The sequence below is a fragment of the Oncorhynchus keta genome, chromosome 18 (assembly GCF_023373465.1).
Source record: "Oncorhynchus keta strain PuntledgeMale-10-30-2019 chromosome 18, Oket_V2, whole genome shotgun sequence".
In the NCBI taxonomy this organism is placed as follows: domain Eukaryota; kingdom Metazoa; phylum Chordata; class Actinopteri; order Salmoniformes; family Salmonidae; genus Oncorhynchus; species Oncorhynchus keta.
In genome coordinates this window covers 46608763-46628203 of record NC_068438.1, presented here as the reverse complement: position 1 = coordinate 46628203, position 19441 = coordinate 46608763, and the positions used below count along the sequence as shown (strand labels likewise).

The window sequence follows — 19441 nt, the reverse complement described above, 5'->3', positions numbered from 1 at the left end:
TGTAACTTTTCAGATATTTTAATATCTGATCAATTAGTCTTCTAATGAATGAATTATTCTTTACCTCACGTTAGTCATTCCAAACATCGTAAATGGTTGGTTATCTGCACAAACCCAGTCTTCACTATTAATCATCCATACATCAATTGTCTCAATCATGTATTTATTAACTAACTAAATAATAACCGAAATGCACATACAAACAAACAGAGTAGATATGGTTACAAGGAAATGATAGGGGATGTGCCCTATTGGGCTAAACCGATATGACGGCTTGGTAGACAAAGACACTGAGAAGGGCGTGTGCCCTATTGGGCTAAACCGATATGACGGTTTGGTAGACAAAGACACTGAGAAGGGCGTGTGCCCTAGTGGGCTAAACCGATATGACGGTTTGGTAGACAAAGACACTGAGAAGGGCGTGTGCCCTAGTGGGCTAAACCGATATGACGGCTTGGTAGACAAAGACACTGAGAAGGGCGTGTGCTCTAGTGGGCTAAACCGATATGACGGCTTGGTAGACAAAGACACTGAGAAGGGCGTGTGCCCTAGTGGGCTAAACCGATATGACGGCTTGGTAGACAAAGACACTGAGAAGGGCGTGTGCCCTAGTGGGCTAAACCGATATGACGGCTTGGTAGACATAGACACTGAGAAGGGCGATAATAATTGCAATCAATATATATATATATTTACGCTCAGTGTGTCGTCATGATCTCTGCTGGAATCGTCCTTTTCTGTTGGAAAGTTAATCCGAGATTCTCTCTGCATCCCTGGAGTCTTTGGTTAGGATGGATACCTCAGAGTAACATTCAGAAATGTTCTTACAGAATATATGTTTCGGCGGTTGTCGGTCTTCACATTCAATGGTACATAATTCCTAGCTGCAGACTAGTAATTAGTATCGCAGATTTGCTCTCATTCTGTCGGTATTGAGTTAAACTCAGAGTTTAACCATGTGGTATGGTTAAGAATTCAGAAACCGAGGAATGCATGGTCTCTACTCAAACCTTAGCCCTCTCGGTTCTCGAGGTGCGCTGGTCTGAAGGGAATTCCTCCAGGTGGAGGTTATATTTGTAACAGTAGAAAGGCTGTCCCATGATGCCAGATCAACGTCTGTGCTCATGGGGCCGACCAATGACTTAGTTGAACTTTAAAGGGAATTGGATTCTCTTTCATTAAACAGTTTAAAATCACATTACAAAAATCTTTACTCATTCATTTTATACAATAATTAGATGCAAATCTCATAACGGAGACTCTTGTATAAACAGAGTTATGGTAATGTGGCTGTATTGTCTCTCCATGAGGTCACAAACTTTAAACAAAATGGACCGGTCGTAACTGGATTCTCCACCGACCGGTTACACATTCTCCAAAACATGGATATTGTTCAGTTCTCAAGTTCTGTGAGGTAGAAGAAGTTCCTTTGTTCTACTGTTAACTTTTCTCTCTCTATACTGCATGAGGGAGAGAGTCTCCTCCAGGAATTTACAACCTGAGATAACAGAGCCTTGGTGTAGGGGGAAGAGAGAGAGAGAGAGTTGTGAAAGAGAGAGAGTTGGTGCTTTCTATATCCAAAGAGGGCCATGTCATGACACCTCTTTACTCTCTGTCTTTACCTCTTTACCTCTTCATCCTCTTTCTCTTTACTTCTTTATCTATTTACCTCTTTATCTCTTAACCTCTAGCGTCGAGAAATCACGTATCCGGGAGCGTAATCATAGCCTCAAGCTCATTACCATAACGCAACATTTCCTATTCATGAAAATCGCAAATGAAATGAAATAAATATATTCAAACACAAGCTTAGCCTTTTGTTAACAACACTGTCATCTCAGATTTTCAAAATATGCTTTTCAACCTAGCATAGCATTAAGCCTAGCATTCAGCAGGCAACATTTTCACAAAAACAAGAAAAGCATTCAAATAAAATCATTTACCTTTGAAGAACTTCGGATGTTTTCAATGACGAGACTCTCAGTTAGATAGCAAATGTTAATTTTTTCCAAAAAGATTATTTGTGTAGGAGAAATAGCTCCGTTTTGTTCATCACGATCGGCTAAGAAAAAACCCAGAAAATGCAGTCACTACAACGCCAAACTTTTTTCCAAATTAACTCCATAATATCGACAGAAACATGGCAAACGTTGTTTAGGCTCGATCCTCAAGGTGTTTTTCACATATCTATTCGATGATAAATCATTCGTGGCAGTTGGTTTCTCCTCGGAAGCAAACGGAAAAATACTGCAGCTGGAGATTACACAATAATTGCGACGGAGGACACCAAGCGACCACCTGGTAGATGTAGTCTCTTATGGTCAATCTTCCAATGATATGCCTACAAATACGTCACAATGCACCTTGGGGAAAACGTGGAAAACGTAAGCTGACTCCTAGCTCCTCCACAGCCATATAAGGAGTCATTGCCATGAGGCGGTTTCAAAAAATGTGGCACTTCCTGATTGGATTTTTATCTGGGTTTTTTCTGTAACATCAGTTCTGTGGCACTCACAGACAATATCTTTGCAGTTCTGGTAACGTCAGAGTGTTTTCTTTCCAAAGCTGTCAATTATATGCATAGTCGAGCATCTTTTCGTGACAAAATATCTTGTTTAAAACGGGAACGTTTTTCCTTTCTCTTCAACCTCTTTATCTTAGTTACCTATTTTTCTTCTTTACCACTTCATCCTCTTTCCCTCTTTTCCCTACATCTCTTTATCCTCTTAATATCTCTTTCCAACTGTATCATCTTTACCCCTTTACCTCTTTCCCTCTTTATCCACTAGGCTACATGGGGCGGCAGGAATCCTAGTGGTTAGAGTGTTGGATTTACACTCGTCGTTGGATAATAAATGATCTGACCAAGATGCAGCGTGGTAGGCGTACATTCTCTCTTTATTTGAAAACGTAACACCGGTAAAAAAAACAATGAATTCCATCCTCTGAAACACACCAACATAGAAACAGAAAACAGAAAACCCATCCTAATCACACCCTGACCAAACCAAATAGAGAAATAAAAAGGCTCTCTAAGGTCAGGGCAAGACAGTAACCCCCCCCCAAAGGTGCGGACTCCGGCCGCAAAACCTGACTCTAAAGGGGAGGGTCCGGGTGGGCATCTATCCTCAGTGGCGGCTCCGGTTCGGGATGTAGCCCCCACTATGCACGCTGATCCCTCCGCTTCCGTGGATCGTCGCCAGAGACTCCGGACCCTGAATCGTTGCCGGAGGAACCGGACCGTGGATCATCGCCAGAGGCTCCGGACTGCTGACCGCCGCTGGAGGCTCCGGGCCATGTATTATCACTAAAGGCTGTGTACGTGGAGCCGGAACAGGTTTCACCGGACTGAGGAGACGTACTGGGAGCCTGGTGCGTGGAGCTGCCACGGGGCTTACCAGGCTGGGGAGACACACTGGAGGCCATGGATCATCACTTACAGGCTCCTGGACTTGGATTATCACTGGAGGCTTCGGGCCATGGATTATCACTGGAGGCTCCGGGCCATGGATTATCACTGGAGGCTCCGGGCCATGGATTATCACTGGAGCCTCCGGGCCATGGATTATCACTAGAGGCTTCGTACGTGGAGCCAGAACAGGTCTCACCGGACTGAGGAGACGTACTGGAAGCCTGGTGTGTGGAGCTGCCACAGGGTTTACCAGGCTGGGGAGACACACTGGAGGCCTGGTACGTGGAAACGGAAGAGGTCTTACTGGACTGGAGAGATGCACTGGAAGCCTGGTGTGTGGAGCAGGCTTCCGTCGTTGCCGTGACTCCTGGTCTCGTCGCCGTTCCTCCCTCGCTGCTTCCGCCTGTTTCCACGGCAGGCTCTCATCTCTCATGCCCTGCCATTTCCTCCTCCCATGTCCATGATGTCCTCCACTCCAGGGGCACGCTGCTTGGTTCCGTTGGTGGTGGGATCTTCTGTTACGCTCGTCGTCGGATGATAAATGACTGTACCAAGGTGCAGCGTGGTAGGCGTACATTCTCTCTTTATTTGAAAACGTAACACTGGGAAAAAAACTATGAAACCAAACCGAAGGTAAACCTAGTCATGCATAAAGCAACAAACAAAGACAAGAAGGAAACGGACAACTTATATCTGATTCCCCAATCAGAGACAACGATAGAAAGCTGCCTCCGATTGGGAATCAAACACACCAACATAGAAACAGAAAACGTAGATTGTACACACAAATCACACGCTGATCTAACCAAATAGAGAACTTAAAAGGCTCTCTAAGGTCAGGGCGTGACAGGTTGCAAGATTGCAAGATCGAATCCCCGAGCTGACAAGGAGAATATCTGTTGTTCTGCACCTGAACTAGGCAGTTAACCCACTCTTCCCCTTTAGACCGTCATAGTAAACAAGAACTTGTTTTTAACTGACTTGACTAGTTATATAAAGGTAAAATAATTATCTTTATTTAATTTTCCTCTTTATCTTTTTACCCCCAAACACACACACACACCACACATTCACACACACACACACACACACACACACACACACACACACACACACACTCTTCCCTTCTCTCGCTCTCTCTCTCTCTCCTCTCTCCCTCTCTCTACTCTCTCTCTCTCTCTCTCTCTCTCTCTCTCCTCTCCCCCTCTCTCTCTCTCTTCCTCTCTATGAACTGGTCTAGACCATCCCCGTCTCATCCCTCTTGGCTCTCAGCCCAGAATGTTGCTGCAACAATCGCCCGATCTGATTGGTTCTCACCCAGGTCAAAGTCTGTTTCAATGAGTGGGGGAGGGGGAGCATTTTGATTTTCACACAGACTCCATCTCTTCTCTCTCTTACCTCTCTGTTTATTTCTCTCTCTCCCTGTCTCTCCCACCCCCCTTCTTAATTTAAAAACATTTGCTGCGTGGTGCTTCATTGTAAGTGTCACGGTTTTCATATGGTGAAGGAGAGTCGGACCAAACTGCAGCGTGTCGATTGCGATCCATGTTTATTGAAAATAAACACGACTAAACACAAATACTACAAAACAAATAAACGAAATGAAAACCGAAAACAGCCTATACTTGTGTCAACTAACATCGAACAAGGACATCAAGACACTCAGGACAATCACCCACAATACAACCAAAGAATATGGCTGCCTAAATATGGTTTCCAATCAGAGACAACGATAAACACCTGCCTCTGATTGAGAACCACTTCAGGCAGCCATAGACTCTCCTAGAACACCCCACTAAGCTACAATCCCACTAAGCTACACACCACATACAAAAATCCATGTCACACCCTGGCCTTACCAAATACATGAAGAAAAACACAAAATACTTCGACCAGGGCGTGACAGAACCCCCCTCCTAAGGTGCGGACTCCCGAGCGCACCTCAAATCAATAGGGAGGGTCCGGGTGGGCGTCTGTCCATGGTGGCGGCTCCGGCGCGGGACGTGGACCCCACTCAGTAAATGTCTTAGTCCCCTCTCCTTGCGTCCCTAGATAGTCCACACTCGCCGCCAACCATGGCTTAGTATTCCTCACCCAGAACCCCACTAGACTGAGGAGCAGATCGGGACTGAGGTGACGCTCGGGACTGAGGGGAAGCTCGGGACTGAGGGGAAGCTCGGGACTGAGGGAAGCTCGGGAGTGAAGGGAAGCTCGGGAGTGAAAAGAAGCTCAGGAGTGAAAAAAGCCCAGGAGTGAAAAAAGAAGCTCAGGAGTGAAAGGAAGCTCAGGAATGAAAGGAAGCTCAGGAATGAAAAGCTCAGGAGCTCAGGAGTGAAAAGAAGCTCAGGAGTGAAAAGAAGCTCAGGAGTGAAAAGAAGCTCAGGAGTGAAAGGAATCTCAGGACAGAGGGACTCTGGCGCCTCTGGGCTGAGGGCTCTGGCGCCTCTGGGCTGAGGGGCTCTGGCGCCTCTGGGCTGAGGGCTCTGGCGCCTCTGGGCTGAGGGACAGCAGCGCCGGACAGGCGGGAGACTCCGGCAGCAGCGCCGGAGAGGCGAGGCGCACTGTAGGCCTGATGCGTGGTGCTGGCACTGGTGGTACTGGGCCGAGGACACGCACAGGAAGCCTGGTGCGGGGAGCTGCTACCGGAGGGCTGGGGTGTGGAGGTGGTACTGGATAGACCGGACCGTGCAGGCGCACTGGAGCTCTTGAGCACCAACCTTACCTGGTTGAATACTCTCGGTCGCCCTGCCAGTGCGGCGAGGTGGAATAGCCCGCACTGGGCTATGTAGGCGAACCGGAGACACCGAGCGCAAGGCTGGTGCCATGTAAGCCGGCCCAAGGAGACGCACTGGGGACCAGATGCGTAGAGCCGGCTTCATGGCATTTGGCTCGACGCTCAATATAGCCCGGCCGCACTGGGGACACCTTGCGCACCACTGCATAACACAGTGCCTGCCCGGTCTTTCTAGCCCCCCGGTAAGCACAGGGAGTTCGCACAGGTCTCCTACCTGGCGTAGCCATACTCCCTGTAAGCCTCCCCCCAATACATTTTTGGGGCTGATTCCCGGGCTTCCATCCACGTCGCCGTGCTGCCTCCTCATACCAGTGCCTCTCCACTTTCCGCCTCTAGTTCCTCCTTGGGGCGGCAATATTCCCCTGGTTTAGCCCAGGGTCCTCTCCCGTCGAGGATTTCCTCCCATGTCCATAAATCCTTATTGCGCTCCTCCTCTTTGGGCTGCTCCTGCCTGTTGACACGCTGCTTGGTCCTGTGGTGTGTGATTCTGTCACGGTTTTCATATGGTGAAGTCGGACCAAACTGCAGCGTGTCGATTGCGATCCATGTTTATTGAAAATAAACGTAAACACGACTAAACACAAATACTACAAAACAAATAAACTAAATGAAAACCGAAAACAGCCTATACTTGTGTCAACTAACATCGAACAAGGACATCAAGACACTCAGGACAATCACCCACAATACAACCAAAGAATATGGCTGCCTAAATATGGTTTCCAATCAGAGACAACGATAAACACCTGCCTCTGATTGAGAACCACTTCAGACAGCCATAGACTCTCCTAGAACACCCCACTAAGCTACAATCCCACTAAGCTACACACCACATACAAAAACCCATGTCACAGACCTGGCCTGACCAAATACATGAAGAATAACACAAAATACTTCGACCAGGGCGTGACAGTAAGCGATATGGTCTTATATTTGACTTTCCAGTCGAGAGACTGGCAGTTGGTGTTAGGGCCTCTGGTGAGTTGGTGTGTATGTGTGTGTGTGTGTGTGTGTGTGTTAATATGTATCAGTATGTATTAGTGTGTTTGTTTCCATTTGTCTCTGTTAAATGCTGACTGCCTCTCCTCTCCTCTCCATCTCCATCTCCATCTCCATCTCCTCTCCTCTCCTCTCCTCTCCTCTCCTCTCCATAGACAGAAGTGCCTTGCCTGAAGCCTGTAGCTGTGTGGACCTTCTAGACCACACCGGGAGCCCAAGGACTGCCATCCCTGCCAGCTGAACCTTCTGATCCCTGGTCCCTGGTGGTGCCCCAATCCTACCCATAATCCTTCCCTGCCAGCTGAACCTTCTGATCCCTGGTCCCTGGTGGTGCCCCAATCCTACCCATAATCCTTCCCTGCCAGCTGAACCTTCTGATCCCTGGTCCCTGGTGGTGCCCCATCCTCCCCATAATCCCTGCCAGCTGAACCTTCTGATCCCTGGACCCTGGTGGTGCCCCCATCCTACCCATAATCCTTTCCTGCCACGTCTACCACCTCTCTGGAACTGTCTCGGCTCCCTTGTAGCCTGACTGTGACAATACATAGGATTTTCTTCCTTCTGTGTGGGTGAGAGGGGACTGTCCTCCCGCTGTCCCTCCCTCCACTCCGCCCCCTGCTACCTGCTCCCTCGGCACAACATGGGCCAACACGATCAATAATGTGTTTCGCCATCCATCTCGCCTGACAGTTCAGCTGAGGAAAGTGAGAGAGAGAGGAGTACAGAAGTTGGAACCACCTGTACAAAGCAAGCTTTCGTCAGTGCCACCAGCCCAGTGTCAGGCACTGGAGGAATCTCATCAGCCCCAGTAACAGGTTCTTAGGATGGGCAATAGATCCTAGCAGAGGTCCTAGCAGAGGTCACATCCAAAAACAGGCCTCGGATAGAAAACACCTTTTGATTGGCTTGTTTCATTTTGATTTCTCTCAGTGACATTAGAAACAAACTTTCATCACACATTCTGAGACATCACGTTCTGCCTGGATATCCGTCGCTCTTAATCGGCTACTTCTGCCTGGTTCAAAATGGCGGTAAACCTGACACCTATTAGGGACACAAAATGGCTGACTCTGGAGGTGTGTCGTGAGTTCCAAAGAGGGACGTGCTCGCGACCGGACAGCGAGTGTAAGTTTGCCCACCCTGCCAAGAGCTGTCAGGTGGAGAATGGACGAGTCATCGCCTGCTTTGACTCCCTCAAGGTGAGTCCTCACCTGATTATGGATCTCTGAAGGTCCCACTCTGGCTTTAGGGTGAATTGTCTTTGGAGTCCACGCTCTCTCTGGTGGTTGAACCTTTCATGCAAAGTATTACCTGAATCTTTCAATCGCTGTCAGCTTGTTCTTGAGGCAGTACACAAATGAAGAGGAAGGTGCATGTGATGTGGATAGAGAGATCAGGATGAAGGAAAAGCAATACGTGTCAGGAGGTTTGGAGCTCCTGCAAGAGGAAGCAGTCCATAAGGAGTGATACCACTATAGAGGATCATATAGACTTGGCTGGTCTATAAGGAGAGATATCACTATAGAGGTTCATATAGACTTGGCTGGTCTATAAGGAGAGATATCACTATAGAGGTTCATATAGACTTGGCAGGTCTATGAGGAGAGATATCACTATAGAGGATCATATAGACTTGGCTGGTCTGTAGGAGAGATATCACTATAGAGGTTCATATAGACTTGGCTGGTCTATAAGGAGAGATATCACTATAGAGGTTCATATAGACTTGGCTGGTCTATAAGGAGAGATATCACTATAGAGGTTCATATAGACTTGGCTGGTCTATAAGGAGAGATATCACTATAGAGGATCATATAGACTTGGCTGGTCTGTAAGGAGAGATATCACTATAGAGGTTCATGTAGACTTGGCTGGTCTATAAGGAGATATATCACTATAGAGGTTCATGTAGACTTGGCTGGTCTGTAGGAGTGATATCACTATAGAGGATCATATAGACTTGGCTGGTCTGTAGGAGTGATATCACTATAGAGGATCATATAGACTTGGCTGTAAGGAGAGATATCACTATAGAGGTTCATGTAGACTTGGCTGGTCTGTAAGGAGAGATATCACTATAGAGGTTCATGTAGACTTGGCTGGTCTGTAGGAGTGATATCACTATAGAGGATCATATAGACTTGGCTGGTCTGTAGGAGAGATATCACTATAGAGGATCATATAGACTTGGCTGGTCTATAAGGAGTGATATCACTATAGAGGTTCATATAGACTTGGCTGGTCTGTAAGGAGAGATATCACTATAGAGGTTCATATAGACTTGGCAGGTCTGTAGGAGTGATATCACTATAGAGGATCATATAGACTTGGCTGGTCTGTAGGAGTGATATCACTATAGAGGATCATATACACTTGGCTGGTCTGTAGGAGTGATATCACTATAGAGGTTCATGTAGACTTGGCTGGTCTGTAGGAGTGATATCACTATAGAGGTTCATGTAGACTTGGCTGGTCTGTAGGAGTGATATCACTATAGAGGATCATATAGACTTGGCTGGTCTATAAGAAGAGATATCACTATAGAGGTTCATGTAGACTTGGCTGGTCTGTAAGGAGTGATATCACTATAGAGGTTCATATAGACTTGGCTGGTCTGTAAGGAGTGATATCACTATAGAGGTTCATGTAGACTTGGCTGGTCTGTAGGAGTGATATCACTATAGAGGATCATATACACTTGGCTGGTCTGTAGGAGTGATATCACTATAGAGGATCATATAGACTTGGCTGGTCTATAAGAAGAGATATCACTATAGAGGTTCATGTAGACTTGGCTGGTCTGTAAGGAGAGATATCACTATAGAGGTTCATGTAGACTTGGCTGGTCTGTAGGAGTGATATCACTATAGAGGATCATATAGACTTGGCTGGTCTGTAGGAGAGATATCACTATAGAGGATCATACAGACTTGGCTGGTCTATAAGGAGTGATATCACTATAGAGGTTCATATAGACTTGGCTGGTCTATAAGGAGAGATATCACTATAGAGGTTTCATATAGACTTGACTGGTCTATAAGGAGAGATATCACTATAGAGGATCATATAGACTTGGCTGGTCTGTAGGAGTGATATCACTATAGAGGTTCATATAGACTTGGCTGGTCTGTAAGGAGAGATATCACTATAGAGGTTCATATAGACTTGGCTGGTCTATAAGGAGAGATATCACTATAGAGGTTCATATAGACTTGGCTGGTCTGTAAGGAGTGATATCACTATAGAGGTTCATATAGACTTGGCTGGTCTGTAAGGAGAGATATCACTATAGAGGTTCATATAGACTTGGCTGGTCTGTAAGGAGAGATATCACTATAGAGGTTCATATAGACTTGGCTGGTCTGTAAGGAGAGATATCACTATAGAGGTTCATATAGACTTGGCTGGTCTATAAGGAGAGATATCACTATAAAGGTTCTTATAGACTTGGCTGGTCTGTAGGAGTGATATCACTATAGAGGTTCATATAGCCTTGGCTGGTCTGTAGGAGTGATATCACTATAGAGGATCATATAGACTTGGCTGGTCTATAAGGAGAGATATCACTATAGAGGTTCATGTAGACTTGGCTGGTCTGTAAGGAGAGATATCACTATAGAGGTTCATGTAGACTTGGCTGGTCTGTAGGAGTGATATCACTATAGAGGTTCATATAGACTTGGCTGGTCTGTAGGAGTGATATCACTATAGAGGATCATATACACTTGGCTGGTCTGTAGGAGTGATATCACTATAGAGGATCATATAGACTTGGCTGGTCTATAAGAAGAGATATCACTATAGAGGTTCATGTAGACTTGGCTGGTCTGTAAGGAGAGATATCACTATAGAGGTTCATGTAGACTTGGCTGGTCTGTAGGAGTGATATCACTATAGAGGATCATACAGACTTGGCTGGTCTGTAGGAGATATATCACCATAGAGGTTCATATAGACTTGGCTGGTCTATAAGGAGTGATATCACTATAGAGGTTCATGTAGACTTGGCTGGTCTATAGGAGTGATATCACTATAGAGGATCATATAGACTTGGCTGGTCTGTAGGAGTGATATCACTATAGAGGATCATATAGACTTGGCTGGTCTATAAGAAGAGATATCACTATAGAGGTTCATGTAGACTTGGCTGGTCTGTGAGGAGAGATATCACTATAGAGGTTCATGTAGACTTGGTCTGTAGGAGTGATATCACTATAGAGGATCATACAGACTTGGCTGGTCTGTAGGAGATATATCACTATAGAGGTTAATATAGACTTGGCTAGTCTATATATCACCATAGAGGTTCATATAGACTTGGCTGATCTATAAGGAGAGATATCACTATAGAGGTTCATATAGACTTGGCTGGTCTATAAGGAGTGATATCACTATAGAGGTTCATATAGACTTGGCTGGTCTGTAGGAGAGATATCACTATAGAGGTTCATATAGACTTGGCTGGTCTATAAGGAGAGATATCACTATAGAGGTTTCATATAGACTTGGCTGGTCTATAAGGAGAGATATCACTATAGAGGTTCATATAGACTTGGCTGGTCTATAAGGAGAGATATCACTATAGAGGTTCATATAGACTTGGCAGGTCTATGAGGAGAGATATCACTATAGAGGATCATATAGACTTGGCTGGTCTGTAGGAGTGATATCACTATAGAGGTTCATATAGACTTGGCTGGTCTATAAGGAGAGATATCACTATAGAGGATCATATAGACTTGGCTGGTCTGTAAGGAGATATATCACTATAGAGGTTTCATATAGACTTGACTGGTCTATAAGGAGTGATATCACTATAGAGGTTCATATAGACTTGACTGGTCTATAAGGAGTGATATCACTATAGAGGTTCATATAGACTTGGCTGGTCTGTAAGGAGAGATATCACTATAGAGGTTTCATATAGACTTGGCTGGTCTATAAGGAGTGATATCACTATAGAGGTTCATATAGACTTGGCTGGTCTATAAGGAGTGATATCACTATAGAGGATCATATAGACTTGGCTGGTCTGTAGGAGTGATATCACTATAGAGGTTCATATAGACTTGGCAGGTCTATAAGGAGAGATATCACTATAGAGGATCATATAGACTTGGCTGGTCTATAAGGAGAGATATCACTATAGAGGTTCATGTAGACTTGGCTGGTCTGTAGGAGTGATATCACTATAGAGGATCATATACACTTGGCTGGTCTGTAGGAGTGATATCACTATAGAGGATCATATAGACTTGGCTGGTCTATAAGAAGAGATATCACTATAGAGGTTCATGTAGACTTGGCTGGTCTGTAAGGAGAGATATCACTATAGAGGTTCATTTAGACTTGGCTGGTCTGTAGGAGTGATATCACTATAGAGGTTAATATAGACTTGGCTGGTCTATAAGGAGAGATATCACCATAGAGGTTCATATAGACTTGGCTGGTCTATAAGGAGTGATATCACTATAGAGGTTCATGTAGACTTGGCTGGTCTGTAAGGAGAGATATCACTATAGAGGTTCATGTAGACTTGGCTGGTCTGTAGGAGTGATATCACTATAGAGGATCATATAGACTTGGCTGGTCTGTAAGGAGAGATATCACTATAGAGGTTCATATAGACTTGGCTGGTCTATAAGGAGAGATATCACTATAGAGGTTCATATAGACTTGGCTGGTCTGTAGGAGTGATATCACTATAGAGGTTCATGTAGACTTGGCTGGTCTGTAAGGAGTGATATCACTATAGAGGTTCATATAGACTTGGCTGGTCTGTAGGAGTGATATCACTATAGAGGTTCATATAGACTTGGCTGGTCTGTAACGAGATATATCACTATAGAGGTTCATATAGACTTGGCTGGTCTGTAAGGAGAGATATCACTATAGAGGTTTCATATAGACTTGACTGGTCTGTAAGGAGAGATATCACTATAGAGGTTCATATAGACTTGGCTGGTCTGTAGGAGTGATATCACTATAGAGGATCATATACACTTGGCTGGTCTGTAGGAGTGATATCACTATAGAGGATCATATAGACTTGGCTGGTCTATAAGAAGAGATATCACTATAGAGGTTCATATAGACTTGGCTGGTCTGTAAGGAGAGATATCACTATAGAGGTTCATGTAGACTTGGCTGGTCTGTAGGAGTGATATCACTATAGAGGATCATACAGACTTGGCTGGTCTGTAGGAGATATATCACCATAGAGGTTCATATAGACTTGGCTGGTCTATAAGGAGTGATATCACTATAGAGGTTCTTATAGACTTGGCTGGTCTGTAGGAGTGGTATCACTATAGAGGATCATATAGACTTGGCTGGTCTATAAGGAGAGATATCACTATAGAGGTTCATTTAGACTTGGCTGGTCTGTAGGAGTGATATCACTATAGAGGATCATACAGACTTGGCTGGTCTGTAGGAGATATATCACCATAGAGGTTAATATAGACTTGGCTGGTCTATAAGGAGAGATATCACCATAGAGGTTCATATAGACTTGGCTGGTCTATAAGGAGAGATATCACTATAGAGGTTTCATATAGACTTGACTGGTCTATAAGGAGGATATCACTATAGAGGATCATATAGACTTGGCTGGTCTGTAGGAGTGATATCACTATAGAGGATCATATAGACTTGGCTGGTCTATAAGAAGAGATATCACTATAGAGGTTCATGTAGACTTGGCTGGTCTGTGAGGAGAGATATCACTATAGAGGATCATATAGACTTGGCTGGTCTGTAGGAGTGATATCACTATAGAGGTTCATATACACTTGGCTGGTCTGTAAGGAGAGATATCACTATAGAGGTTCATATAGACTTGGCTGGTCTATAAGGAGTGATATCACTATAGAGGTTCATGTAGACTTGGCTGGTCTGTAGGAGTGATATCACTATAGAGGATCATATAGACTTGGCTGGTCTATAAGGAGAGATATCACTATAGAGGTTCATGTAGACTTGGCTGGTCTGTGAGGAGAGATATCACTATAGAGGTTCATGTAGACTTGGCTGGTCTGTAAGGAGAGATATCACTATAGAGGTTCATATAGACTTGGCTGGTCTATAAGGAGTGATATCACTATAGAGGTTCATATAGACTTGGCTGGTCTGTAGGAGTGATATCACTATAGAGGATCATATAGACTTGGCTGGTCTATAAGGAGAGATATCACTATAGAGGTTCATGTAGACTTGGCTGGTCTGTAGGAGTGATATCACTATAGAGGATCATATAGACTTGGCTGGTCTATAAGGAGAGATATCACTATAGAGGTTCATATAGACTTGGCTGGTCTGTAAGGAGAGATATCACTATAGAGGATCATATAGACTTGGCTGGTCTGTAAGGAGTGATATCACTATAGAGGTTCATGTAGACTTGGCTGGTCTGTAGGAGTGATATCACTATAGAGGATCATATACACTTGGCTGGTCTGTAGGAGTGATATCACTATAGAGGATCATATAGACTTGGCTGGTCTATAAGAAGAGATATCACTATAGAGGTTCATGTAGACTTGGCTGGTCTGTAAGGAGAGATATCACTATAGAGGTTCATGTAGACTTGGCTGGTCTGTAGGAGTGATATCACTATAGAGGATCATACAGACTTGGCTGGTCTGTAGGAGATATATCACTATAGAGGTTAATATAGACTTGGCTGGTCTATAAGGAGAGATATCACCATAGAGGTTCATATAGACTTGGCTGGTCTATAAGGAGAGATATCACTATAGAGGTTTCATATAGACTTGACTGGTCTATAAGGAGTGATATCACTATAGAGGATCATATAGACTTGGCTGGTCTGTAGGAGTGATATCACTATAGAGGTTCATATAGACTTGGCAGGTCTATAAGGAGATATATCACTATAGAGGATCATATAGACTTGGCTGGTCTGTAGGAGTGATATCACTATAGAGGTTCATATAGACTTGGCTGGTCTGTAAGGAGATATCACTATAGAGGTTCATATAGACTTGGCTGGTCTATAAGGAGAGATATCACTATAGAGGTTCATATAGACTTGGCTGGTCTGTAAGGAGAGATATCACTATAGAGGTTCATATAGACTTGGCTGGTCTGTAAGGAGAGATATCACTATAGAGGTTCATATAGACTTGGCTGGTCTATAAGGAGAGATATCACTATAGAGGTTCATATAGACTTGGCTGGTCTGTAGGAGTGATATCACTATAGAGGTTCATATAGACTTGGCAGGTCTATGAGGAGAGATATCACTATAGAGGATCATATAGACTTGGCTGGTCTGTAGGAGTGATATCACTATAGAGGTTCATATAGACTTGGCTGGTCTATAAGGAGAGATATCACTATAGAGGATCATATAGACTTGGCTGGTCTGTAGGAGTGATATCACTATAGAGGTTCATATAGACTTGGCTGGTCTATAAGGAGTGATATCACTATAGAGGATCATATAGACTTGGCTGGTCTGTAGGAGTGATATCACTATAGAGGTTCATATAGACTTGGCTGGTCTATAAGGAGAGATATCACTATAGAGGTTCATATAGACTTGGCTGGTCTATAAGGAGAGATATCACTATAGAGGTTCATATAGACTTGGCTGGTCTGTAAGGAGAGATATCACTATAGAGGTTCATATAGACTTGGCTGGTCTATAAGGAGTGATATCACTATAGAGGTTCATATAGACTTGGCTGGTCTGTAGGAGTGATATCACTATAGAGGATCATATAGACTTGGCTGGTCTGTAGGAGTGATATCACTATAGAGGATCATATAGACTTGGCTGGTCTATAAGGAGTGATATCACTATAGAGGTTCATATAGACTTGGCTGGTCTATAAGGAGAGATATCACCATAGAGGTTCATATAGACTTGGCTGGTCTATAAGGAGAGATATCACTATAGAGGTTGATATATAGACTTGGCTGGTCTATAAGGAGTGATATCACTATAGAGGATCATATAGACTTGGCTGGTCTATAAGGAGAGATATCACTATAGAGGTTCATATAGACTTGGCTGGTCTGTAGGAGTGATATCACTATAGAGGATCATATAGACTTGGTCTGGTCTATAGAGGTTCATATAGACTTGGCTGGTCTGTATGATATCACTATAGAGGATCATATAGACTTGGCTGGTCTATAAGGAGAGATATCACTATAGAGGTTCATGTAGACTTGGCTGGTCTATAAGGAGAGATATCACTATAGAGGTTCATATAGACTTGGCTGGTCTGTAGGAGTGATATCACTATAGAGGATCATATAGACTTGGCTGGTCTATAAGGCACTATAGAGGTTCATATAGACTTGGCTGGTCTGTAGGAGTGATATCACTATAGAGGTTCATATAGACTTGGCTGGTCTGTAGGAGTGATATCACTATAGAGGATCATATAGACTTGGCTGGTCTGTAAGGAGAGATATCACTATAGAGGATCATATAGACTTGGCTGGTCTATAAGGAGTGATATCACTATAGAGGTTCATATAGACTTGGCTGGTCTATAAGGAGAGATATCACTATAGAGGTTCTTATAGACTTGGCTGGTCTGGAGGAGTGATATCACTATAGAGGTTCATATAGACTTGGCTGGTCTATAAGGAGATGATATCACTATAGAGGTTCATATATACTTGGCTGGTCTGTAAGGAGAGATATCACTATAGAGGTTCATGTAGACTTGGCTGGTCTATAAGGAGTGATATCACTTTAGAGGTTCATATAGACTTGGCTGGTCTGTAAGGAGAGATATCACTACAGAGGTTCATATAGACTTGGCTGGTCTGTAGGAGTGATATCACTATAGAGGATCATATAGACTTGGCTGGTCTGTAAGGAGAGATATCACTACAGAGGTTCATATAGACTTGGCTGGTCTGTAGGAGTGATATCACTATAGAGGTTCATATAGACTTGGCTGGTCTGTAAGGAGAGATATCACTACAGAGGTTCATATAGACTTGGCTGGTCTGTAGGAGTGATATCACTATAGAGGATCATATAGACTTGGCTGGTCTATAAGGAGAGATATCACTATAGAGGTTCATGTAGACTTGGCTGGTCTGTAGGAGTGATATCACTATAGAGGATCATATAGACTTGGCTGGTCTATAAGGAGAGATATCACTATAGAGGTTCATATAGACTTGGCTGGTCTATAAGGAGTGATATCACTATAGAGGTTCTTATAGACTTGGCTGGTCTGTAGGAGTGATATCACTATAGAGGATCATATAGACTTGGCTGGTCTGTAGGAGTGATATCACTATAGAGGATCATATAGACTTGGCTGGTCTATAAGGAGAGATATCACTATAGAGGTTCATATAGACTTGGCTGGTCTATAAGGAGAGATATCACTATAGAGGATCTTATAGACTTGGCTGGTCTGTAAGGAGAGATATCACTATAGAGGATCATATAGACTTGGCTGGTCTGTAAGGAGAGATATCACTATAGAGGTTCATGTAGACTTGGCTGGTCTATAAGGAGAGATATCACTATAGAGGTTCATATAGACTTGGCTGGTCTATAAGAAGAGATATCACTATAGAGGTTCATGTAGACTTGGCTGGTCTGTAAGGAGAGATATCACTATAGAGGTTCATGTAGACTTGGCTGGTCTGTAAGGAGAGATATCACTATAGAGGATCATATAGACTTGGCTGGTCTGTAGGAGTGATATCACTATAGAGGTTCATATAGACTTGGCAGGTCTATAAGGAGAGATATCACTATAAAGGTTCTTATAGACTTGGCTGGTCTGTAGGAGTGATATCACTATAGAGGTTCATATAGCCTTGGCTGGTCTGTAGGAGTGATATCACTATAGAGGATCATATAGACTTGGCTGGTCTATAAGGAGAGATATCACTATAGAGGTTCATGTAGACTTGGCTGGTCTGTAGGAGTGATATCACTATAGAGGATCATATAGACTTGGCTGGTCTATAAGGAGTGATATCACTATAGAGGTTCATATAGACTTGGCTGGTCTATAAGGAGAGATATCACCATAGAGGTTCATATAGACTTGGCTGGTCTATAAGGAGATATAATATAATAATAATATATGCCATTTAGCAGACGCTTTTATCCAAAGCGACTTACAGTCATGTGTTCATACATTCTACGTATGGGTGGTCCCGGGAGCGAACCCACTACCCTGGCGTTACAAGCGCCATGCTCTACCAACTGAGCTACAGAAGGACATCACTATAGAGGTTGATATATAGACTTGGCTGGTCTATAAGGAGTGATATCACTATAGAGGATCATATAGACTTGGCTGGTCTATAAGGAGAGATATCACTATAGAGGTTCATATAGACTTGGCTGGTCTGTAGGAGTGATATCACTATAGAGGATCATATAGACTTGGCTGGTCTATAAGGAGTGATATCACTATAGAGGTTCATATAGACTTGGCTGGTCTGTAGGAGTGATATCACTATAGAGGATCATATAGACTTGGCAGGTCTATAAGGAGAGATATCACTATAGAGGTTCATGTAGACTTGGCTGGTCTATAAGGAGAGATATCACTATAGAGGTTCATGTAGACTTGGCTGGTCTGTAGGAGTGATATCACTATAGAGGATCATATAGACTTGGCTGGTCTATAAGGAGAGATATCACTATAGAGGTTCATATAGACTTGGCTGGTCTGTAAGGAGAGATATCACTATAGAGGATCATATAGACTTGGCTGGTCTGTAGGAGTGATATCACTATAGAGGTTCATATACACTTGGCTGGTCTGTAAGGAGAGATATCACTATAGAGGTTCATATAGACTTGGCTGGTCTATAAGGAGTGATATCACTATAGAGGTTCATGTAGACTTGGCTGGTCTATAAGGAGAGATATCACTATCGAGGTTCTTATAGACTTGGCTGGTCTGGAGGAGTGATATCACTATAGAGGTTCATATAGACTTGGCTGGTCTATAAGGAGTGATATCACTATAGAGGTTCATATATACTTGGCTGGTCTGTAAGGAGAGATATCACTATAGAGGTTCATGTAGACTTGGCTGGTCTATAGGAGTGATATCACTTTAGAGGTTCATATAGACTTGGCTGGTCTGTAAGGAGAGATATCACTACAGAGGTTCATATAGACTTGGCTGGTCTGTAGGAGTGATATCACTATAGAGGATCATATAGACTTGGCTGGTCTGTAAGGAGAGATATCACTACAGAGGTTC

General features: G+C 43.7%; 1 protein-coding gene across 1 annotated transcript in view; it reads left to right on the top strand.

Moving 5' to 3' along the window:
• The window catches only part of LOC118382647 (muscleblind-like protein 1), a 185046-nt gene that overhangs the window by 32031 nt on the left and 133574 nt on the right, over positions 1–19441 (top strand). Inside the window, 1 exon segment of the mRNA XM_052468603.1 lies at positions 7361–8404. Within this exon segment, the coding sequence (XP_052324563.1) occupies positions 8231–8404 (174 nt within the window). The 5' untranslated portion in view covers positions 7361–8230.